The 25,650-nt window shown below is 37.5% G+C and overlaps 1 protein-coding gene across 4 annotated transcripts in view; it reads left to right on the top strand.

Moving 5' to 3' along the window:
* The window catches only part of LOC309696525 (metabotropic glutamate receptor 4-like), a 210,765-nt gene that overhangs the window by 161,331 nt on the left and 23,784 nt on the right, over positions 1 to 25,650 (top strand). For 3 of the 4 annotated variants that reach the window (XM_082517784.1, XM_082517783.1, XM_082517785.1), the window contains 4 exons: positions 4,040 to 4,175; positions 10,326 to 10,480; positions 10,792 to 10,932; positions 24,798 to 24,998. In XM_082517784.1, the coding sequence (XP_082373910.1) occupies positions 4,040 to 4,175; positions 10,326 to 10,480; positions 10,792 to 10,932; positions 24,798 to 24,998 (633 nt within the window). Of the gene's footprint in view, positions 1 to 4,039; positions 4,176 to 9,030; positions 9,168 to 10,325; positions 10,481 to 10,791; positions 10,933 to 24,797; positions 24,999 to 25,650 lie in introns of those variants that run through there. The other variant, XM_082517786.1, reaches the window with a different exon arrangement.

Raw genomic sequence — 25,650 nt, 5'->3', positions numbered from 1 at the left:
TGTGCAAGTTAAACAATGCTGCAGCCTGCCACTGTGATGTGAGAAGAGAAGAAAAGGAAGGGATGAGTGCTCTGCTTCGATATAGCAGATGTTGTGGGAATGGGGGACTGAAGTACCAGTGAGGCAAAGACATAGAGTCTAATGATTGATAGAGTCTCTGAGAGCCGAGCTGCTGCAAAATTTCCCATGTGATGTGAGTGTAACGACAGCGAGTTACGCAGATAAACCTCTGTTTCACTTTAATCAAAGACTGAACCGTCAGGAGCTTTTATTTTGTAAAAAGATACGTAAATATCATGACTTATAACATACTGTACAACCTTTCCTACATACTTCTAAATATTTGATTCCACTTACCGTTCACTAAAACAACCCTAGATTTACACGCATTAACCTTTGTAGATCCATGATTAAAACTACAGGATGGGAAGCACAAAGAGAGACTGTGAATAACCATTAGAGGTTCATGGTTCACTACTTTCAGTACTGATTGAAGCCAGCAATGCCATTTCAGTTTTTAAAATTGCATAGTGTAACTCTGACTCTGTCTTTTTGTTAAAACTGAGGACAGAGCTCATCATCGGCAACAGTCAGGTTTCTTCATGCTCATAAAGAATGCATTTCCTCCATGACAGTAAAACACATAGCAGGAGCCATCTGAATCTCCTGCAGATTCAGAACACTAACTACTTTTAGTGAAAACCTACTCTTAAAGACAAACTATAAATGGACCAAAATGGACTGACAACCTGTCAACATTACTACAAACTCCAAATCCTCTCCTTAAACACATCTAAACACAGATCTGTCACTCCACTATTACATAATGAACTCGCCCTTTTATTCAGGCTAGTACACTAACCTTGCCCAGTGGTTATCTACAAGATTTACTTCTAGGACTGCAGTTATACTGACTAAACAGACTGATGACAGTTTGGTTAACAAGGCTTACTGAGAAGACATTTTCAGAAATATTACAATATCATAACTTCACATCAGATTTTGGCAACAACAGAACAGCCAGTATTGCTCGCTACTATAATCAATATTGAACAACTATGTGAAACGTGTTTAAAGAAAGTCTTCCAGATCACTTTGTGAGCAGTGTGCTCTAACTGCTCACAAAGTTTTATTGGCTTGATAAAGTAGTTTGTTGTGTAATCTTGCAACACCAGACAGCAAACAGATGGCTTTGAAAACATGCCTATGCCACCTTGCCTGAGTAATCATTACTCTTCACAGAGAAACCTACCTTACAACGTGCTCAAAAGCCAAAGCGTAAAATAAATAAACTTAACTTCACCTGCCTAAAATATAAATTAGGAGTGTTATGATGATGTGGAGTATAATGCCATCTGCTTTGGAAGCTTTGAAATTCCAGATTACTAAATGATGACTCGGTTAATTGTGATATTCAAGTTGTGCTTTTTTGGCATGTAAAAACAAGTAAATTAGATGTTCAGATTTGATTGAACTATTGCTTGAGTGCAGAAGGAAACATTACTTAACAACAAGACATCAACCAGTGCACACAACAGGATGAATCTGTTTCTCCAGTAAAAGAACTTCTAATCCATTTACTGAAAAGGGAATTTAAATGTAAGCCGGAACTGCTGTGTTGCACTCATGACATGCATGACCAGCAGAAATCTATACATGAAAAACAAGAAAAGGTTTCAGTAGAACAGCATTGTTATATTTTCTCCAGGATAAAATAAAACAATAGTGCAAGCCAATGACTGATCTCCCGTTTGACTTAACCAAATGTGACTTTTTGTAACCATGAGTCAAGTAGCCCAACGTCATTCATTTCGTGGCATCCTCTATTTTTTACTGATATTTCCACTTTCACAACCTATTAGTAACTGAGCAGGGGCAGGTTTTGTTTTATGGTGTGAGTATGACTGCCATGAACTGGACTAGGGGGGTATTATTTCTGCATTGATTGCTCATTGGGTGGGCTTTGTACTGGGTCCCGAAAGGGAAATTCATTAGCATGTGCATATTCTCCGTGGCATTTTGGCAGGGTGACAAAACAATTATCCTGAAATGTTGCATTGGGAGTTAAACAGCCTTAGCTTGTTGGTAACCAGGGGACATCCCCTCTTGCCTTTAGATTTGTGTTCAATAGAATGTAAGAAGGTGTGGATGCTCTTTAAATTGATCCATGGAGAATTGCTGTAGCTATAAATTGGTACATATATTCTTTCATGATAATTTCCTTGGCAAAACCCATCAGCCATTCCCACATTCTTGCAATTTCATCATGGCTGCTGATGAAATGGATTCACCCTTTACAGTCCTCAGTTAATACACAATTCTAATCTCATAAATCTCTTTTCTTTGCGTTTCTTTTTTTTTTTGGTGGCTCAGAAGTTAGAGTGTGTTGTTTGCTGTTAAGAAGGTTAGTGGTTTGATCTACAGTTTCTACATCTATAATTTATGTTAAAGTGTCTTCGGGCAAGCTAAAGAAACACAAGTAGCGCTTTATTCATCCATTTGGGTTTGCATGTGTGCATGTGTCTGTGATTGCAGCTTGTAGTGCAGAAAGCGTTTCAAGTGCTGTCGGAGTAAAAAAACATTATATTATAGTCCATTTACCATGGAATAAACTAGGAAAGGGAAAGCTGTTACTAACTAACAAACCAAACTAATGTGATAGTCTAGTTACATGGTTTAAATCTGCTGTGAGACTGAACGTCTCATAGCAAGAAGGTCTGAATCTGAGAAAGGCCTCTTTATTAGGTTGATTAGTGATTCTAAAAAAAATGTTGGTGTGACAATAAGTGGTTATCTGTCACTCTGGTAACCTCTCAAAAAATTACATTAAAAAAAATTGATGACAGGGTGTACACCAGCATGAGAGAGTTGAGCCAAGGATAGAAAAAAATCTTTGTGCATTGAACACATGAAAATCACCAAATTACAGGAACAAATTGTCACCAGTTGAATGTTAAAATAAGATAAGATGAGATACCTTTATTAGTCCCACAAGGGGAAATTTCATTAAACTATTTGTATGTGTCCAAGTGGTAAAAGAATAATCCTTCCACCTGCACAGCACTAAGCAGCTGCACTGTCATTCAACCGTTAGAGCATCATGTACTGTGTCATTACAGTCATCTTGTTTTACGTAGAACCAAGACAGTCCACATTTTTTAAATAAAAGTAAATAAATGAGGAGTAAAAAGAGTTTGAAATTTACTGCAAAATTTCTACCCTTGAAATGTATTCAGTGGTTAAAACTTTTTTATTAAAACTGTTGTTTTCTAGGATGAAATAAAGGCCAAATTGGCCAAAACTTCAATAAGCTAATGGGATTTTTCAAATTATTAGCTTCAAAGAGTCAGCGATGCAAATTTCAATACTGCATCCAATTTTGAAACAGGGTTTCAGTTTTCCGCTTCACTATGCCTAAAATATAACAGCCGGAATTTGCTAGTTGCTTTTGCTGCTGGTCATTATCTAAATAGATAACTAATCAATATCACAGGACAATCTTGTATATTACCCCGAAACAATTATCTGACTAACTGAATTGGAAATTGAAGTAACGTATTTCATTTCTGTTTCTTTTTTTCTACTTCCCTTTCAAACGTGGTACAATCCTGGGACAAGTACCAGATTTTTTTTTTTAATTGAAACAATCCATGTAATAGAAAAAAATGCAAGAACAAAAGGAAACAGTTCCCAGTTAGAAAATGTATGTAGTAGCGAATGCTACTGCCCCCTGGTCTCACTGTCAGAATCATAACCTGAATTGATGGTTAGTCCCGTCTCCAAAATGCCTTCTTTTTGTCCAAGGAAAACCTTTTTTTTAATGCCTTGCATCCCTCATTCCGTGAAATATTGCACCTGTGCACATTTAATAGTGCATTTATCATAAAAAAAAAAGTCCAGAAGATTGAAAAAAAGATATGGGTTAAAAGAAGACAAAGGCATAATTTGAGTTAAATTGCATCGTAAACATGTTCTCCTAATGAAACATTTGGAAACATTGTTTTTGTTTTGTTTGTTTGTTTTTTTCCCCCCCAATCAGGTGGTTTGTGCATTTCCCAGTCAGTGAAAATACCACGTGAACCAAGATCTGGAGAGTTTGACAAGATTATCCGGAGGCTGAGTGAGAACCCCAATGCTCGAGTAGTCATTATCTTTGCCAATGAGGATGACATCAGGTGAGTACAGCAGAATCCTGAGTACTGTCAAGTAACATAATGTTTATCCAGACTTATCTCAACTACTGTTTTTAACACTTGCTTAACACCACATACCTATTTTTATGTCATGGGAAATAAATTTAAAAAAGATATAGTTCTTCAAGAAATTCAAAGCTGCACGACGAGCAGGCATGTGTTAAATCAGCAGGCTAATTAGCTAATTAGCTCAGTAGGTACAGTGGCCGCCCCATGATTGGAAGGTCGGGGGTTTGAATCCACTGAATGGCTACCCTGAGGTACCCCTGAGCAAGGTACCGTCCCTACACACTGCTCCCCGGGCGCCTGCTTAGTGGCTGCCCACTGCTTCACTGAGTGAATGGGTGAAATGCAGAGAAAAACAAGTAATTTCCCCACGGGGATCAATAAAGTATATATCATTATTATTATTATTATTATTATTATTATTATTAAATCAGAGGTTCCCAAAGTATGGGGCCCGTTGGGAGCACGCACTGGGCTCTCCAAATCACGGACCTACAGAATCCCACATTCTTGATTTTTAGTTCACAAACACTTCTTGTAATTACTAACTACTCCTGACATTTTGGAGATGTTAGCTCTTTATTAGGGGTGCAACGATACACAAAATTCACGGTTCGGTTCGATACTTTGGTGTTACGGTTCGATATTTTTTCGACACAAAAAATGTTCATGTCTTTTTAATTTGTCATTTATTAAAATTATAAATATTTATATTTTAATTCAAAAGTACAGTTTTTAAATTCAATGTTGCTGAAACAACAAAATAATAAAAATAAATAAATAAATCTATCTGATCGAGAAATCACTCATCTTTGGAAAAGAGTTTATAACAGAGAAATGGCTCTTTCCAAAATAAAAGCTATACTATACGCTTCTTCTGGGCTATATTCTCAGCAGCATATTAAACATATCATGTCCCCATAAGGAGAATCACGTGCTAACGGCTGTCTAAATGACTCGGGTAAAGTTTGTAGCATGAGTGCTTGTTGTTTTTGTCTGCTTCCACGTGTCTTTGCACTACGATGATGTCGGCGTAAATGTGCAGTCATATTCGTTGTGTTCCCACTAGTGCTGTCAGCGTTAATCTCGTTAAAATGACATTAACGCCATAATGCGGCAAATCTCCGTTAACGAGTTACCACGGATCGCCCCGTGCTTGGGGTTGGACAGCGTCAACACGTTAACAAGCTAACTGCGCTAACGCACTAGTTCCCACCAATTGAGCATTGCGTGGCACATCTGACATACTGTTTTACTTTTGTCCATGACGCGCTTACCATCAGGGTCATACGTCACATGAAAACCAAGATAGTTCCAATCGCCAGATCTGAAAGAGGGTGGGGGAGGTTCAATTTCGGGTAGCGTTGAGGCAGTTGCCATGTTGCAACGAGCTTAGCTTCTGTCTTGCTAGCTTGCACTGCGCTCAGTGGATCTGCGCTCAACAGTGCAGCCTAGGCGGAGTAGTCGAACGCAGATCCACTGAGCGCTCAACACAGACAGCATCCTCAGAAGACAAGTTGATAAAATAAATAAAACATTTTGTATTGTTCGATGCATATGCATACCGAACCGAAAGCACTGTATCGAACGGTTCAATATCGATACGAGTATTGTTGCACCCCTACTCTTTATACAGTAAAGTTACAGTGGGATACAAATGATATCAGGCTGATCCTGCTGTAATTTGTTCCCCGCTTCATATCAAGGACAAATAGCATCCCACAGTTGTTTATGTTTTTGAACCCATTTTGCACAGAGGCATTTTTTGAAAAATGTATTGATAGCAATGTTGAATATTATTACACAGGAAAAAAAACAAAAAAAACCCAGCTACACGTAAAATAATTACACTGCCTTTTAAAATAGAGGGACATTAACTGTGTGTGTATATGTAAGCGTGTAAAAACGGAAGATAGTAAGGTTAACAGTAACAGTATTTTGTCTCTGCCATTCTGCAATTCATCTCATGTAAACAATAACGTGGCGCACAGCGTGACATGAAAAAAGGCACATACCTTTGACGTTGCGTGACAAACTCTGTATTCCTCGTCCACACGTAAACGCAAAACCTGACTTTTAAAAAATCTCAATTTGATTCGAAATTGATTCGAAATGTCGTTTACGTGTGGACAAAAGGCCCAAACGCATAAAAACAGCTGCACTTTCAAAAATACCTGTGTAGGTGTGGACGTAGTGTAAAAGAGTTAGTAGTTTATTATATTGCTACCTGTAATTTATTGCAGTTTACTTTTGTTTAATTGTTTACTAAATGTTTGGGTTGTGAAATAAACCGCAATGGAGTTTGAAAACAAAATATGGGTGTGTGTGGTTGGAGGGTTTGTGCTGGGGGGGATTTTTCTGGTGAAACAAAGGCGGCCCAGCATAAAAAGTTTGGGAACCACTGTGTTAAATACTGCAGACTGTATTAGAATGTGTGTTATAGATTTATTGATTATATTACCTTTCTAAATATAATGTCCTACTCAGATGCTGATATTTATGAGTTACAAATCTGAAATCTGGTTATACTTGAATATGCTCAGTTCAACAAAATTCTATTTTTTTTGTATAGCTCACCAGACTGAGAGCCTATTAGAAAACATTTGGCGATAGTGAGGAATGGAAACCCCCCACCCCCACACACTTTTAGCAGGAAAAATCTCACAGACTGTGGGTGAGGGAGCACAAACTTCCTCTGTGTCTGGTCAGAATGAGGGAATAGCTAAGAGAAAAAAATAAACAGCATAGAGAATCAGCAAACAGGGCAAAGCACAAAAAGAAGGCAAAGTTAATGACATGCATTACTGATTTTCAAATGCACAGGAAGTGAAATAGAGGACAGGATCAGAGAGGTGTTGAGTGCAACATCAGAGGTCCCTCAGTACCCTTGGTCTTATACCAATGCTGTCATAGCTACAAGAGACAAATGAAATAGTTAAAACAAAATCTAATCATGAGTATCTACATTTATTCGAGAATTTTGGTAAAATATAATGGCTGATGGCTGATTTTAAAATAGAAATACATGAAATAACTTGCTAGTTACCGGAATCAGATGTTTTTTAGCTGATCAGCCATGACCAGTTACAGCCCATTCAGCTGAGTGTATAGTCAATTGACTATTGATCTGCCGTAGCTAGCATGCACCTGGCCAGAAACATTACTACTGCATTGCCTCCATTCAGACCACATCAACTTAACTGTTCCACTCAGCAGCAAAATGCTGTGTAAGCTCGTGATTAAATATAAACAAGATATTACAAATGTAACATGCAAAGGGCTGTAATTGTATCTGGCGGCTGTAAAATGCTAATGCAGTAGCCGATAATTGCTTAGAGTAGCCTCTGCTGTTTCCTCATTTTCAACTCTCTGCCAATCTATGTATAAACTCAGTCAATCCTCACTCTTTATTGTGTTGTAATAGTTTAATTTAAAGTAATTGGTGTTCAACATTTATTAGCTCCAACTCGTACATGATGTACTGAGCTCACACAGCGCTGTTTGAGATACACAAAAAAGCTGCACACGGTGGGTACTAACACCAACATCAAAAACCATGTTGGACATGTAATTATAGAGCAAGCCGTAACATGTAAAATTTGTTAGATAAAGTGAAATTCATTTTTAATTAAATCGTATTTGAACAAATGGCTCGGTAAAGTAACTTGGAGCACTTTTTTTCAGAGAATTGTTTTGACTGAAAAAAAACATAGAAGGAGAAAATTGTAAACTGTAAAAATGTATTGAATCACCAAAGTTTTTATCAAGAATAAGTCTGTACATCTAAATATTATATATGTTTACTAAAAAAGATATAAACCTTTCACAGCAAAATGTTTTTTATCCAGCTACGTTTATTTATCCCTTTCAGGTACAGGTTACTTTGCAAGCCCAGAGTTTCTATATAAAGGGTATAACAACATACAGCATACCCAACAAAACCAGTCAGGTTTGTTAATGCAGCAATGAATGGTGATTCTGTATCACAAGTACTTATATACTTAGTGTGTCAGGGAGGGATTGACTACTTTGCTTCATTTTATGATAATATTTTCAAAATAATTTTGAATATTTCGTCCATTCACCCATATCCCTTCTATCCTGGTAAAGCACTTTAATCCAATTTGGCATCTGTTCTGCTGTCCCCAACTATTACAGTATACAACAGTAATGTTAAAAGTGTCCCTGCTTTTATTTGCAGGGAAACAAATGTATCAATTACAATGTATTATCTACTATCAAGATGAATTAAATTAAATAAATTGCTGTAGGCTGAATTAAGAAAGAAAAAAAACTTGTGGCTTTGTAAGGGGAAATGTTTCCCTGCAACCATTCAGTAGGCCAGTGTATTCACAGTGGAAAAGGGCAGTGATTTGGGGCAGTCTCTTGATAATGACCGGGGCAGACGTCCCAGTGCTCATTGACTTAATCCGGTCCTGATAACGGGTAATAGTCTGGATATATAGTAATTACAGAAAGCCAGAGGGATCACAGTACGGCATGCCTTCTCTATCCTTGAACTCAGGCAGTGTGAGCCTTCAGAAGACTAATAGGAACCCAAAATTGCCTACAAAGAAGGTATAGGAGACTGTGCGGTTTTGATGAAGCCCTTTAATATGATACAATAATTATATTACACTGCTATTTCAAGGTCATAGAAGTATAAGAAATAATATTTGCTGGGTAGCCTTTCACAGTCTAGATAGGTAGGTATGCTTGCACAATATAGAGATTACTCTGTGTGGAAATAACATGACCTATGTAGTAAATACATACATATAAAACTAATAAAATTAATTGTCACTGTGTTAGCCCTGCGACAGACTGGCGACCTGTCCAGGGTGTACCCCGCCTTTCGCCCTATGACAGCTGGGATAGGCTCCAGCGCCCCCCGCGACCCTGAAAAGGATAAGCGGAAGCGAATGGATGGATGGGATGTAAAAATGTAACATTGAATTTTATTAATTGGTTAGTTTGTGCATCATTTTGTCATTTTCAACACCTGAAATTTATGTTTGACTTTACCACAGGTAAATAAAATTGCAGTGCTTCTATAATAAATATGTTTACATCAGCACTAAATTAAACGGCAGTGTTTAATGTAAAATGTGACCAAGTGATCAAAAAGCAAGAAATGCAAGTAACAAAGAAAAAACAACCAAAATATCAGATTTGTTGGCAAACTAGCTATATAAAGATTTTTACTTCAACATAATTCAGATTTTAGACCTTGTAAATACCATTTAAATTGAGTTTGGAACTGAACCTGGACTGTGAAAATAAATAGGAAGTGTAGGTGCTCATTCATGATCGCGAATCAGTGCCTCTTTACTTCATACTGCATTATTTTATATTATACTTCTCAGTCTGTGTATTCATATCACCATTACTGTAATCTCCTGACAGTGAAAAAAAAAAATCGATTTCTCTTTTTTTCTACATGGTGGGCATAATTGCATTTTAAGACATGCTCATTTCACTAAATGTTGGGAGACCAGACTCAGAAAAAATCATTACCAGTCAAATATAAAACCTCGCAGTCATAAAACTAAAGTAAAGAAACAAAGTTAGCTGGATGAGTCACTGCTTGCCAAGTCTTTTTTTTTACAAAGGTAAAAAAATGCTAACATTATACCCTAGTTTTACTTCAACTCGAATTCATGCGAAAACAACATGCACTGTGAAAATCTGAGTAAGCTGGTGGACACTTTTTGTGCTATATAAGGGCTGGTGTAAGAGTTGGTAGCTTTTCACATGCCAGGTGGCTGTGCTTAAATTTTATGTCACTATGCTTTCTCGATGCAACTCTGCTGCTGCAGCAGAGCTTCTTGGCAGTTTTTTATGACTCCCCAAACTTACATCCATTGGCAACAAGCCTGGACAAATGTGGCAGGGGTATCATTCTGCCACAGCCAAGAAGAATTCCACTGCACTGGGAAGGAATAGTGATTCTATGATGGCTTTTCAATTTTGCTAAACTGCCTGAGTATAAAACTTTGTCTTAGAATACTCTAGTCATGAAACAGCCTGATTAAACACAGTATGAACATATGTGTAGGAAATATATCAGAGAACAGCATTATTTCTATGGAACAAGTAAACATTATTTTTTTGTTTGTTTCAAAGGCGTCTCCTTCAAGCAGCTAAGAAGGCCAATCAGACAGGCCATTTCATCTGGGTAGGTTCAGACAGCTGGGGATCCAAAATTTCACCAATACTGCACCAAGAAGAGATGGCAGAGGGTGCTGTCACCATTCTACCCAAACGACAGTCCATCAAAGGTATCTGCACTGCCAAACTCTACCTCAATGCTCAAAATATTAAATTTTCTTTGAAGAAAATCTTAGTTTGAAGTAAATTCTGTATTAATACTTGCACTTTACTGCATATTGTTGGTGTATGTTTGCCTCCTTTAGTAATCTCCATTCTACCTTGAAGATACCAGATTTGACAAAAACAATTTTTAAAATCAGGGCTTTACAGTGTTGATAATTGCCTTTGTCACCTCAGTAAAAGGTTAACTCTTAATGTTCACTTTTGAAAAATTTTGGATTACCATTAACTGAATTTGTGCTGTTGGATTTGATTTCAGGTTTCGATCGCTACTTCATCAGCCGAACGCTAGAGAATAACAGAAGAAATATCTGGTTTGCAGAGTTTTGGGAGAATAACTTCCAATGCAAGCTCAGTCGTCATGCTATGAAGAAAGGATCTGGTATCAAAAAATGTACAAGTGAGTCAACATTTATTGACAGAGAGGGCACTCTGTCAATGTACAGCTCTTGATCAATGGCCAAGTTTATTGACTGGTTCTGCTGTGAATACATTGTGCGTTTGTGTGTGTGTGCGCGTGCGTGTGCGTAAGTAGCATGCACTGCTAAATTTATTTGTCATCAGGGAGAATGCAATCAGACTCTTCTAATTTAGGCTAAACATAATGGGTGTGGATAAGTGAATGGGAATCTCTAATTTTCCAACAGAAATTAATGTGGCTGGCTAGTTCAATCTGCAGTGAGTGACAATGGCAATCACAAAGCTATACCACCAGATGTGCTGAAAATATAATCAATACTAAATCCAGTTGTCCCATTAGAAACAAGCTTTCAGGTCATTAAAATCAGTAGGTTATCCAGGCCTGTTTGCCACAGAAAAGAAGTAGTTTAAATCTGGCACCTTTAATACTTGTAGGCAATCAGTTTCTGAAATAGCTGCCTATATATATTAAAGGATCTTACATAATCAAACACAAAAAGCCATTACTAAAAAGGCTGACTGTTCTATACAACTGAGATATGTTCAATGCCCATCTATTGAGCCTTGATGACTAAAGACACTCTGTGAGTGATAATTGCAGCTGGGGATAGAAAATGAGGGTTGTGTCTTGTCATTTCCTTTTAAAACAGGCAATATTACATTAACTCCTCTTTACACAGTGATTGGCCAGCTGTGTGACGGCGTGAAATTATCATGGTTTCAGTGTCTCTTACAAGATCATTTTCTTTCTCTCATTACAGAAAAAAATTGTCGTGTTTCTTATTTACAGCAACACTCTAAATGACCTCCAAGAAATTGCAAAACCAAAAAATGTTATTGTCATTTAACCTACAAATCTTCTTAAGATGTACCTGCTTGGAACAACACTGTCCCCTTTTGATAGATCAATACATCATACAAAATAATTGTTTGTAAGCATAATACACTTCTAGTCCACTTATATAAACTGCTTAGAGCTTGGATGTAAATCCAACCTATTAATCAGCTTCAGTGATATTTTCATATGACAACATTAGAACAATGACAAAATGTGAAACCTGATAAACCCACAGAGAAAAACCTCCACTCGTTTTTTTTAAATCAAGCTTGTGTTTTGTTCATTTTCACTATTCTTAAAACAGTAGTTTTCTAATTATCAATTAATTCTATATTGTGATCAAATATGTCCTAGGCATGGTCACTACCTAATTAAATGTGACTTGTTTCCTTAGAAACAAGTTATGAAGAATCAGAATTTATTCAGTAGAATTGGTTATAGGTTATAGAATGGTATAGAACATAGGATATATAGGACTTTGACTACAACAAGGTAAAAAAAAAAAAATCAGCAAAAACACTGCCTTAACTTCTAGCAACTAATCAGTGCAGTGCAACCAAAAACTTGTATGAGTGAGGGAAAATGAGAAGGTAATTTGATATAAAACTGGATGCTAAAAAAAGAAGGAGGAAAATTCATTCTAGCACAATCAGATTCTCAGTGGAATCAATGACTCAAGATCTGACATAGAAACAGTCTCATGCTAATGTCAGTTTAATGGTTGTATTCATGTCAGGTGCCATTACCAGGAAAAAGCAGAAAGCTGGGTAATCTCAATACTCTAATGTGCATGAGAAAAATCAAATTCAGAGCCACCAAATTTCAGGACATTAATGATGGTTCTTTATAAATGACGAACTGAAAAGTGTCTGTTATGGCACCAAGATTCAGAATTAGACTCATGTATTACGTAGACACGTCTTATCCTATTTTCATTGCATCAGTTTAACAATAACAATTCAGATTAATGTCTAAAACATTGGTCACCTCATTTAGAAGTATGCTAAACATGTCATATACAGTAAATTGTTCTGGACGAGATGCCTGCGTGGTCACAATTATGCATTCTGTGACTGCTTTCTGCAGAAAAAAGTGACTGTCATCTTGCGTTTTGCAAGCTAAACACAATTCTTTCATTTGGAAAGATAAAGACAGTTTATGCGTTTTTGTAAAGTATGTAACTTTGTTACAGCTGCATTTTTGTATTTCGTTATTTCATCATTGTATTTCATTAGCAGTATAATGCATAACTACCTATTTCTAAAGTGTGTGGTAACAGTAAAGTTCAACAATATAATTTCAGGATTTTCCCTCCCACCAGGCGATGACGGCTTTTGTCTTAATTCCAGGTGATGTAGAACGCAGCAACCTCAAAATGCCACCAAATAACAAAGGAACACATTAAATTAGTAAAACAGAACATGAGCTTGAACATGCAAGTTAAACAGTACCACGGTGACTTATTTATAGTCTCTTAACAACACTGTGTTCTTGGTAAAACAGAGAGATGCTTCAAACAATCCACACTTTCATGAGATTTCTGTATTTATCTGTTGTCATGGTGGCTGCTCTTGAGCTAAATTGTTGCTGCCCCTTTCTTCCTCTGAGTAGCCTCCAAGGTACAGCAAATTTTACGGGCAAGAGTTGCAGTAATTTCACTCAGATTCTTTTGTAAGTACTGTCACTACTACCCATTGTTACTTTTGCAAGAACAATCATTTCCTGTTCCCACTTCAAGAGTTTCTTAGTCACTGGAACACTCAACTGTAACATATCAACATGTGTGAGTTATCAAGAAACATCTTACAACAAACAAAAGGAAATAATTTAACCCTTAAAACCCTGTTGTTCCTGTGACTGCTTTTTATAAATTGGAGCTATGTGATATCACTCAAAAAAGATCTGTGAAAAAATAACCAACCAACCATCAATATGATTAGTTGAGCATGTAATTATCCCATTTGTATGATATCAAAGCATTTAATCACACAATGCAAGTTACTGACAAGTGATTTATGTACCATAACAGCAGGGTAGTAGTAGGTCATCTTCCACAACCAAAGCATTAAAGGATATTTGAGTTAGTGTGCAGGGGAAACAACGGAGAGTGTAGGTATGATTCACATTCTACTGCTGTCCTCATTCCCAGTGTTCTTGTATCTGTTGCCACAAAGGACAAGGTTTATTTTGCAGCTTCAGATCCACATTGTCACCTCCGAGCCACAGGTCATTTTACTGTTACATTCAACAACAAAGCCTTATAGAAAGCTACCTGTAAACAGCCGATAAACTGAGACTATACTGTCCTCCAGTTTCCCCACTGTTTCTGCCATTATCAGTTCCATGTTTGGTGTCACTGATACTTGGAGGTCCCAGAACAGAGCCATACCACCAAATATAAATTACAGCAGATAGAAAAACAATCTGTGCTGACAGAATGCAGTTTAAAATGATGTTGGCAGACAATAGAAAATTTAACCAGCCACAATTCTTGAAAATCTTCAAAACAATATCGCAGAAAGAGGAAAAGCAGCACACACATTTTGCTGCATTTTAGTTTTTTTTTTTTTTTTACACTCTCCACAAAACTTGAATACGTTTTAGGTCACATTTATCCTCTTTCATAGGGTCCCGTATTTTTATAATCACCAGTTTAAAAAAAAAAAAATCTTACTAAAACTTTGGACAGTTTTTTTGGGGGGGTTTTTTTGAGGGGGGGGGGGGGGGGGGTTGTTTTGCACACAACCATAAAAAGCACCATAATACTCCCAGTTACAGAAACTAATTAGACCCCATAGGAAATCTGAAAGGTTCACATGTGAAATGCTGAATTTGCAGAATTCAACTTTGCCTTCTGAGCTATTCACACTTCACTGTACTTAACAGTATTTCATGCTAGTGAACCGTAAAACATGATCCTGTTTTGCAGAGCAGGATGAACAAGAAATGGCTGTGAAAAAGCATAGACTTGTGAAAGGAGACAAGTCAGTCATAGCAGAGAGACACTGCACAGTATGATACAATTATACTTACCAGTAATGAGCAGGGAAATATGAATCATAATTTCTTTAGGGTGAACAGACACTCTAGTCCTCAAATCTGCCACAAATACTGTTACAAAGCCATGACACAGCACTGTTTCTTTACTTGTCTATTTGCTAAGTCCCTGGGCAAGATACTGAAACCTAAGTTGAACCTGATGCATCCATCAGTGTGAAGAAGACTTGAAGAGTGAAAAGCTCAAATTGAGTAGAAAGGTGCTAAATCAGAACGTTGGAAGCTAAAGTCAGGGAAGCCCAGAGATTGGTCCAGGATGAAAAAGAGGTACAAGATGTCCAAAACTCAGACTCAAGAAACTGCCAAAGCAAGGCTCACAGCTTTGGGCACAAGGCTGAAGAGATATGCCAGAGAAGCTGAGGTCAACAGAATAAATGACCTGTCCTCCAAAAAGCACTCTCAACTACAAGGGAACACTAATACAAGGGCAGAGCTGAAACTGAGCAATATTGGTTGAACATCTGGAATAAAGCAGATGTTCAAGCAGACCACAGCAACCTCCCTCCAGGTCCAACCAGACAAACTAACCAGAGCACTGCCTGGATTTGCTACAAGAAAGCCTATGATTCAATGTCCCACACATGTATATTAGAGTGCTTCAATCCATTCAACAGGAACTGTGAAATAAAACACAGTTGTTGTCTTGTACAACTCCAAGGTACAAGTTACCATCAAGAGTTGAATATACAGTGGGGCAAAAAAGTATTTAGTCAGCCACCGATTGTGCAAGTTCCCTCACCTAAAATGATGACAGAGGTCAGTAATTTGCACCAGAGGTACACTTCAACTGTGAGAGACAGAATGTGAAAAAAAAAATCCATGAATTCACATGGTAGGATTTGTAAAGAATTTATTCGTAAATCAGGGTGGAAAATAAGTATTTGGTCAATAACAAAAATACAACTCAATACTTTGTAACATAACCTTTGTTGGCAATAACAGAGGTCAAACGTTTACTATAGGTCTTTACCAGGTTTGCACACACAGTAGCTGGTATTTTGGCCCATTCCTCCATGCAGATCTTCTCGAGAGCAGTGATGTTTTGGGGCTGTCGCCGAGCAACACGGACTTTCAACTCCCGCCACAGATTTTCTATGGGGTTGAGGTCTGGAGACTGGCTAGGCCACTCCAGGACTTTCAAATGCTTCTTACGGAGCCACTCCTTTGTTGCCCGGGTGGTGTGTTTTGGATCATTGTCATGTTGGAAGACCCAGCCTCATTTCATCTTCAAAGTTCTCACTGATGGAAGGAGGTTTTGGCTCAAAATCTCACGATACATGGCCCCATTCATTCTGTCCTTAACACGGATCAGTTGTCCTGTCCCCTTGGCAGAAAAACAGCCACCCCCATGCTTTACAGTAGGTATGGTGTTCTTGGGATGCAACTCAGTATTCTTCTTCCTCCAAACACGACGAGTTGAGTTTATACCAAAAAGTTCTACTTTGGTTTCATCTGACCACATGACATTCTCCCAATCCTCTGCTGTATCATCCATGTGCTCTCTGGCAAACTTCAGACGGGCCTGGACATGCACTGGCTTCAGCAGCGGAACACGTCTGGCACTGCGGGATTTGATTCCCTGCTGTTGTAGTGTGTTACTGATGGTGACCTTTGTTACTTTGGTCCCAGCTCTCTGCAGGTCATTCACCAGGTCCCCCTGTGTGGTTCTGGGATCTTTGCTCACCGTTCTCATGATCATTTTGACCCCACGGGATGAGATCTTGCGTGGAGCCCCAGATCGAGGGAGATTATCAGTGGTCTTGTATGTCTTCCATTTTCTGATGATTGCTCCCACAGTTGATTTTTTCACACCAAGCTGCTTGCCTATTGTAGATTCACTCTTCCCAGTCTGGTGCAGGTCTACAATACTTTTCCTGGTGTCCTTCGAAAGCTCTTTGGTCTTGGCCATGGCGGAGTTTGGATTCTGACTGTTTGAGGCTGTGGACAGGTGTCTTTTATACAGATGATGAGTTCAAACAGGTGCCATTCATACAGGTAACGAGTGGGGGACAGAAAAGCTTCTTACAGAAGACGTTACAGGTCTGTGAGAGCCAGAGATTTTCCTTGTTTGAGGTGACCAAATACTTATTTTCCACCCTAATTTACGAATAAATTCTTTACAAATCCTACCATGTGGATTCATGGATTTTTTTTTCACATTCTGTCTCTCACAGCTGAATTGTACCTCTGGTGCAAATTACTGACCTCTGTCATCATTTTAGGTGGGGGAACTTGCACAATCGGTGGCTGACTAAATACTTTTTTGCCCCACTGTACCAAGGTGATGCACTGCCCCCATTGCTGTTCTGCATAGACGTTAACCCCGTAAGTCAGGTCATCGCTAAGAGTGGATACTGATATAGAATTAGGAGTGGAGTCACCATCAGCCACATCCTGCACATGGATGACATCAAGCTGCATTCCAGAAGTGAGATATTGACTCAGCTCACAAGGATCTACAGCAAGGACATCAGGATGTCATTTGGACAAGATATGTGTGGCTGAATGGTTGCAAAGAAAGTGGAGGTGATCTGGACTGAAGGGACGAAGCTACTAGAATGCAGAAGAGCAGATAGACAGGACATCTAAACATATTTGAGTATCCCACAGGCCAGTGGGAACTATGATAAAGATGTACAAAGGTCAGTCACAGCCAAATACTTCCCGAAAGTCTTTGGTACGAATAAGATCCAAGCCATCAATACATACACTCTACCAGTAATCAGATACCCCAGTGGAAGAATAAACTGGCTACAAGAGGAGATGGAGGCCACTGATGTGAAGGCATGAAAACTCCTCACAGTGCATGGATGTCTCTACCTGATATCTAGCAGCAGTTGTCAAGGAGCAGAAAACCGCAGTTGTGATAGATGTGGCAATCCTAATGCACTTCCAAGTCCTAGGAGCTAAAGGAACAACTGTAGCAGTTGCACAAGACCTGAAATAGAGTGTATGTGAATATATACACTTTATATGTGTGTGTGTGTGTGTGTGTGTGTGTGTGTGTGTGTGTGTGTGTGTTTAAACAGTTAAGACATTTTATTCAGCATTTCCACTAATTAATGTTTTCTTAGTGGGCTTTTGGCAAAGATAACAGCTTCTGCAGGTGCACTGCTTCTTCTTGACGTCATTTCAGCACATGTTGAGGGTCACAGTTGGAGTGAGGCAAACTGGCTTGAGTCATTCTATTGCTTTGTATCCCTGCAGACATGAGTCATCAAGGCTAGCAGCCACAAATACATGTCTGCCTGCCTGCCTGCTCAATTGTCTGAATTCCATTGCTCGATGAAAACATCAAGAACACACAATACAACTAAACAGTGTGTGACAGCTCTTTGATTGTCTTGGGATCATAGGCAAATGTCAAGCTTTGGATTAAAGATCAAGTACAGGAACAAAATTAATTTTTTTCTCTCTGTCGAGAAAATATTGACTAGCTCGGAAACAACCAAAGGGGATATCCCATTTTATAAATCATTTAATTTATCCACATTTTTATACAAATCTGTTATATTGAATTATTGTTTAAAAGAATGATAGGGAGGGAGAACTACAATATCCATTGATTGCAGCTGCGGCAGTGATTTGGTGATTACGACAATGCTTTTTAATTACAACAGGAAATTGGCAGAGGTTTGTAATCCTTCATGGACATTGCCATTTTTCGAGATATAGTCTATATTTTAAGATAAGGAGGGTGGCAATACACTAGATTAGAAAAGAAATGTGATAGCTACTGTTATGATACTTTTTTGTTATATCCAAGATACTAAAAACTGGGTATCTGCGACATGAAAAAACAAAAATGACTGAAAACCAACTAATATTTAGGTTTACTGTCTGTCTTTGGTACATTAACAAATCTGAAAACCCTCAAACTGTCATGGTAGCAATGTTTTAGTTTTTAGTTCATCCAGGTATGAGTTACATCTCAGTTTTTTTGTGCTCCCCTGATGGAAATATGGTGCTGCTATGCTGTACCTCATCAAGGCTGCAGAGCAGAACAATAACTACTGTCGCCAGCTGCAGTCCAATATGGTGGCATTGGAGTTGGAGCTAGATCATTTAAAAGAGTGTGTGTGTCTTGTTTTGCACACATGTTCAAGTATGTTTGTGTGCCTATGCCTCACTGCCACTACAAATACTCTTAGTCTGTGAAACACTGCATTTACACAACGTAATAGTACCGAATGATCTCAGCAGCCTATACAGTGACCATAAGTTCCAAGGGAATACATGCCTCAGTCACCCAACACCTATATAGTTAGTAACTATATAAGAAAAAAAGCAAGAAATCCAAGAGTTCTGTGTTGTGTCAAACTTTAGAGTGGGAGCATATGGTTTATATTAAGCCATCAAAATTTGTATACATTCTCATTCTTTCATTTTTCAGCTGTTTTGTGTGTTGTGGGCAGAAATCTGCAAGAAACAAAATGATGGAGAATACAAACAGCCAGTGTGAACATTTTAGATACATTTTAAACCAGATGTAAACAAAAGCGACATAATTAATAACTTGTACTCTAATGTAGCTAAAAGAGTAAAAACAAATGTATCCTATATAGACAGTAATGTAGCACTAAAGCTGCTTGAATTGTAAAGCTTTATATTTACAATATATAGCGGGCAGCACTGTATCCTTACAAGAAAGCACAATAAGTACATTAGTTGGGCAGATATCCCAACTAATGACTAGCATGATAATGAAAGAAAGCAGATCATAAAATCAGATTTTTGCTTTAGCCTTCACCTGGAATGAAAGAGGACAAACAAAGAAAATTTACCTTTAATCAAAAGAACATTGTGAGCAAGAGCATACAGGATGATCTGGAGCTTTCTTGAGTAATATTCTTTCAGAATTTCAGGGTTTGCCTTTATAGAAACTCCTCAAGCACTGATTAAAGGATACAGTTGCAAGGTTTCATCTTCACTCGCATTAATGCTTGTTTTGCACTGGTGACCTTACTGCTGCACAACTCAACATGCAGTTACTGTTTTCCCCTCAATTTTTTAGTCAGAAAAGCTGCCTAAACCTTAAAAGTAAACATCATAATATTTGTGAAGGAATGGTATCTGTTAAAGTAAGATCAAATATGCTACCTTGTTAAGGATTTCTATATAGATGGAACTAATGAGACATGAGTTCCCCATATATTTTTACCCAGACAGTTCAAACAGTTTTAACCAATAGCAATATGGATAACAATAACATTACTTAGTTTTTTTGTGATAATAATTAATGTGTGAGTATTTGCGCTTTCCAAATTACAAAGAAAGATGTCAGTGAGCCACTCATTGATCTGATAGTGAACTTGGAAGCAATTTCCCCAACAGACATTATATAATATACATTATATTAACCATTTAAATCAGGAATGGGCAATTGATTTTCCAAAGTTGCCAACTGACTGTTTTGGCAGCACCAATAAACTGACCTCAGATTTGCTCAATGTTAACTTTATCTCTTTATAAACTATTGGTAAGGCAATGAAAATGTAAAATAGGCATAGTAAAAATCAACATTTACAAAAATCATTGCAAGACTTAACTTTATACAAAGTGCTGTTGCTGTTTTGTTTGTAGGTTAATTACTTCAGTTCTTTTTTTCCCTGTTCAGTGAGAGTCTGTTTAAACTCAGGTTCAGTGAAGGACAGCGGACAGATGATTGTCACTGTTAGAGACTCTGTATCTGCATTTGTATTTGTTTCATTCCTCAGAATGTTTGTTTATTTCCAAAGAGAAAACAAAAAAACATATTCTGTGCATTTGTCCTTACATAAGGAAAGTTTTCCTCTATGAAAGAAGAATGAAAATCCAACAGCGATCCTGGCTCAAAATGCTCTGCCAGCAGTGACTCTGACTACAGGTCGATGAGATCTTGCAGAACATTACTGGATGCATTATCCACACTGCAAGTGAAGGGAGAGGAAATCATGTGCATTTCACTCTGAACTGTTTTGAAGTCTTCAAATCCCCATGAAATCTCATCAAGAAGGGCTCCTAACGTAAAACAGTACCAGCCGTGGTGATCAGCCAATGGTATGGCTTCTTTCACTGTTGATATGCAAGTAAGAATGTTGCTGCCCAACAGGCTTGACAGAAACAGCAACTTTCTCATGAAAACCTTGCCTAAGCTATACGTTTGATGTGCAGCCCTTGCCTATCAGTTTGGTATTTAACTGCTTCATGAGTGCACATCAGTAACAAATCAGTGATTTACCTTCAATCTGAGAGCTGAGAAATGTCAATGGCTTTCTTCTCACAAAGCTCTTAAATTCCTGCTCTCAGGTTGCATATATTTGTTTTTGGTTTTTTAGCATTTTATTTACCTGACAGCTGTATGGTAGCCTATGTCTCCATGCAAGCTGTTTCATAATTACATGGAACAAACTGTCTGTGACACAGTGCTATTACACTGACGAAGTTAGCTATTTTAGTTACATCAATCACATGGTTAAATTTTAGCACTAGCAGAAAACCTGGTGTATAATACAGTACAAACATATCAATTAAACTTCTCATTTTAGTCATTTCTGCTTTAAAAACCATTTGTAGTAACACCTACCATTTTCAGCCTTAGCTTATCCAAGCATGCAACTACTTTCTTGAACTTGCATGCAGAATTTTCTTTTATTGCACACATTATCACAGAGCCAGGAAGGAAAAGTTTAAACTGTCCACTTAGTTTTTCAGCTGAAGTTCCAGATTCCCTTCAGTGTCTTTACATCTAGCTATTTTTCACCTGGAGGGGCACATTCATAAATGCTTGTTTTTTTTCCTCAGCACACTTTTCACAGTTTGCTAAACATTGTCTGATCAGCTCCCCATTAACAATAGCTCAGTATTTTGTGTAATTTTGTTGGAAATCACATAGTTGGTCTTGAGCACTCCATCCCTGGATGTGTAAAACGTGTTGTCCTTGTTGCTTCTGCAGCTTTGCAGGAAAAGGTTTAGATGTCCGTTCCTGCTCTGCATCAATAAAGTTCTTGTTTTTCTCTGTGTTCAGTCTCATAATGTTGAATCAAATCCTTAAACACAACCATCTGCTCTCCACAAACTAAGCATATGGCTTTACCTCTCACTTCAGTAAAAAAATACTTAGAAGTCTTTGTTTTGTTTAAAACTCTACATTCTCCATCAATCTCTATTTTTAATGTGATTCCCCCCCCCCAAAAAAAAAAAAAAAAAAATCACAAAAAACTGTAACATATTATAGAAATATTATAGTCAGTCCTCTACAGGAGGTTAATTATCACTGTCATATCACACATTACTATGTGTATATTTTGCACTGAGTGCACACAGAAAAACACCACTCAAACTGCATAAATCACATAAGGCACACATACCATGCCCACACATTTGAAGAGATACATTTTCCAATCCCTTTTTCATTATTTGCAAATCTCCTCTAGAAATGTATGAACAAAGTATGAAAGCACAGAATCAACATGTAAAACATAGCTGCAAGTAGCAATGGTCAGGGTCGACCAAGACTGAACTATTAACATTTACCTCCTTCAAAGAGAAAATATTTTAGCAAGTACTGCAGTTAGGAGACAGTGGAGCAAATCATAAAGACTGTTGATTACAAGTTAGAAAGGTTTTGGAACTTACTTATTACAGCATTACCTATGGGTACAACTTTTAGAGTCTGGGAATTTAAAAACTTTTTTTTTTTTTGCACAAGCACCTAGTATTAGAAACAATTACTATAGTGTTCCTACAATATGGCTACTTGGATCCATAATCATAATCTTTAGATTACTTAATTGGCTCTTAAAATATAAGGCATAATAATTATTAATAGCTTAAAATAAGAGAACTGTGACTTCTTTGACACTCCTCCTTGGATGTGCTTTAACCACAATTGAAAGAAATGTCACAAAGTATACAAAGTCCTCTCCCTTAATGATTGCGAGCGGATAATTTAAATTCGATTTTTGATGTAATTATTATCAAATGTCAGAGCAAAAACAACTCTTCTGTTATTGTGAAACAGCTTGCAAATGCGCAGCACACACATTTGCAACTCTAATTGATTATTACTTTTTTGCTAATTTTCCACATTGTGTTGTTGTCATTAGCCATTAGTGGGAATTATACTTTGAAGTCTTTTTCGAGAAGAGATTGAAAAACATTTTCTTCTCATGCTGAGCAGAATTCAAAACCAGACGATCTAATTGTTGTAAAAATGCATTAACCTTTCAAAACATAAAGAGACGGGGTGACACAAACCATCTACTGAGCTAATGAAAATGAACCTCAACTAAAGGTTGTCAGGTTTCAGTGTGATTTGAACAAGCTGTCACCACAAAGAAAAATAAAGTGTCACGTTATACGTACTTTCAACAGTCACTTTTCTTTCCTGTCATATTTTCTGAGATTGTTTTGCAATACGCTCTAATTCATGTTCTTTTAAAAGCTGAGCATCTCCTAAAAGATATTTGTCACATTCTGTGCAGGTGAGGACAATTACACTGCACACAATTAATTTCAGGTTGTTAAAATTCAGACAGTAATCCTCCTTCAATTGTAGGCAGCAGAAAATTACCAACCATCACAAAGAGAAAAGATGTGCTCAAATGTGTTTCAAATAAACGGCTGGTTAAATTAGTGCACACGAGGTATGTCTATCGACTCTCTTCTTCGGAGCAGCACTAAAATCTATTGGAACAAAATGTGAGACTAACAGACAGAAGTTTAGAGGGTTAGTTTTAGATTTGCAGGTGAATGTAAGACATTTGGCTCCCCTGTTACCCCATAACAAAGACACATACCTCAAGGCAATATAACAGTTATCAACAGGCTTCTTCCATGATATTTGCCTAAAACTTTAATGATAAACAAGCTAATGTGCTGTAAACTCACTTTTTTCTCTCACGATACCTTTAAAGGTTCAAACTCTAAACCTTGCAATTAAACCCCTGTACATTCTGATTGTTGCACACTTCACTTAAAACAGCAACAGTGTCTAACTGCTATTTTTTTATGCTTGACCTACTTTGTAGTACACTGGATGATAAAAAGGATTAAGCTGCTAACTGAAATCTTACTTACAGAGAAGACAACCTTAGTTAAGATTGATATACACCTGTCATAACTAATTGCATTAAAACTAAAGAATGATTAGAACTCTCTTACCATCTCTACCTTTCCTTCCCTGTCACTCAACCACTCTGAACGCATGATTAATGTGCAATAGGTAACATATAATGTTGTGGGGATAAACACTAAGAAAACATATGGATAAACAACTGCAACATACCTTGCCTTATCAAGCAACATAAACTTTTCCTTAGTTTAAAAGATAAAAACTCATTTCAATTAACATCTTTGCATGATGCAAAGTCTATCTAAAGCAGTGCAAAAGGCAAATGAGGTTATACGAGTCTTGTCGAATATTCCTGAGTTGGTCTAATCAGTGATCAACAGGCCGTAAAGAGAAAGGCTTCACAAGAGAGCATTTTGGATTCTGTGGAAAGAGATTCTGTGATTGATGTTTATAAGAGATGTTATACAATTAAGGGTTAACACGCACAATTCAGTGCCAATCTCTTTCAAAATCCATCTAGTGGAAAAAAGACTCTTTCACAATTGAGCATTCCGGCTTCTTGAAAGGTTATAATTTGCTTGATTTAAACATTAGCAATCATTCTTATTTTATTTTTTCCACTGATTACCAAGCAGCTCTTTTGTTCTAAATATGATGGTTTTTCATATCAAAGATTCTAGTCATGACTGTCTTTCAAGATTGCAGCAACTCAGCCAGTAAAACACAGCATGGAAACCTAAGTAAAACATATAAATTAAAGTAAGCAGTGAGCATAATCAACTTGTTTTTTTGTTTTTTGTTTTAAAAAAAAATTCATTTATGGAGTTAGTTTTAGGTTTGGATTTAACAAATTCTTATTTTTTATTTTTTTTATCTTGTTATTGTTTTCTTTCAGACCATGAGCGGATCGGAAAAGATTCATCATATGAACAGGAGGGGAAGGTTCAGTTTGTTATAGATGCAGTGTACGCAATGGCTCATGCTCTACATAATATGCACAAAGACCTCTGTCCTGGAAAAGTTGGCCTTTGCTCCAAGATGGACACTATCAATGGCACACTGCTTCTCAAATATATCCGCAGTGTCAACTTTACAGGTATGTATTCCTAATTCTGATAAAGCACATAACCCTAACCCATTTTGCCGTGTGAAAACAAGATGGACATGAAAGTCTGGGAAGTATTTTCAGCTAAAGTATCAAATAAAATGAAATGTCTTTCCTTATAAACAATATTTATCATAGGGATGTGTCAATATATCAGTCAACCATCAAAACAGGACCAGAATACCTTATAGATGTGAGTAGTACACAACTTTTTGGTGCATTTTTGGGTTCACTAGCATATTTGTGCAGAGCCTTTAGTTATATACTATGCAGTGGTCTCAAATTATCAGGCGTCTGAAAGTAAATTATTTCCAGGAAGTACTGAGGCTGAGATCCGTAGGAGGATTGACAATCACCAGCAGAACAGCATGTTTTATCATGGTTGATGATGTGCAGGAACTGCGCTTTGTGAGATTTCCTGCCTTATCATGTAAGCATTGAATTGCCCACACAGGAGATCTGCTGCTTTAAGTACACTTGCTGCTTAAAATTATATGTAAATGAGAGTGGGAAGCACGTTAACATAAGGCACAACAGAAATGGGCATCGGTAGTTTTCCAGTAGTTGTCCAATGTAAAGTGTCACTGGCAAAAACAGGATGCAGTTGTCTCTGAGACAGAAAGAGATATGAGTTGATTACATT

Source organism: Aulonocara stuartgranti (assembly GCF_965226115.1).
Source record: "Aulonocara stuartgranti genome assembly, chromosome: 20".
NCBI classification, from domain to species: domain Eukaryota; kingdom Metazoa; phylum Chordata; class Actinopteri; order Cichliformes; family Cichlidae; genus Aulonocara; species Aulonocara stuartgranti.
Note: the sequence above shows the minus strand (reverse complement) of the source record. Positions and strands in the feature narration are given on the sequence as shown.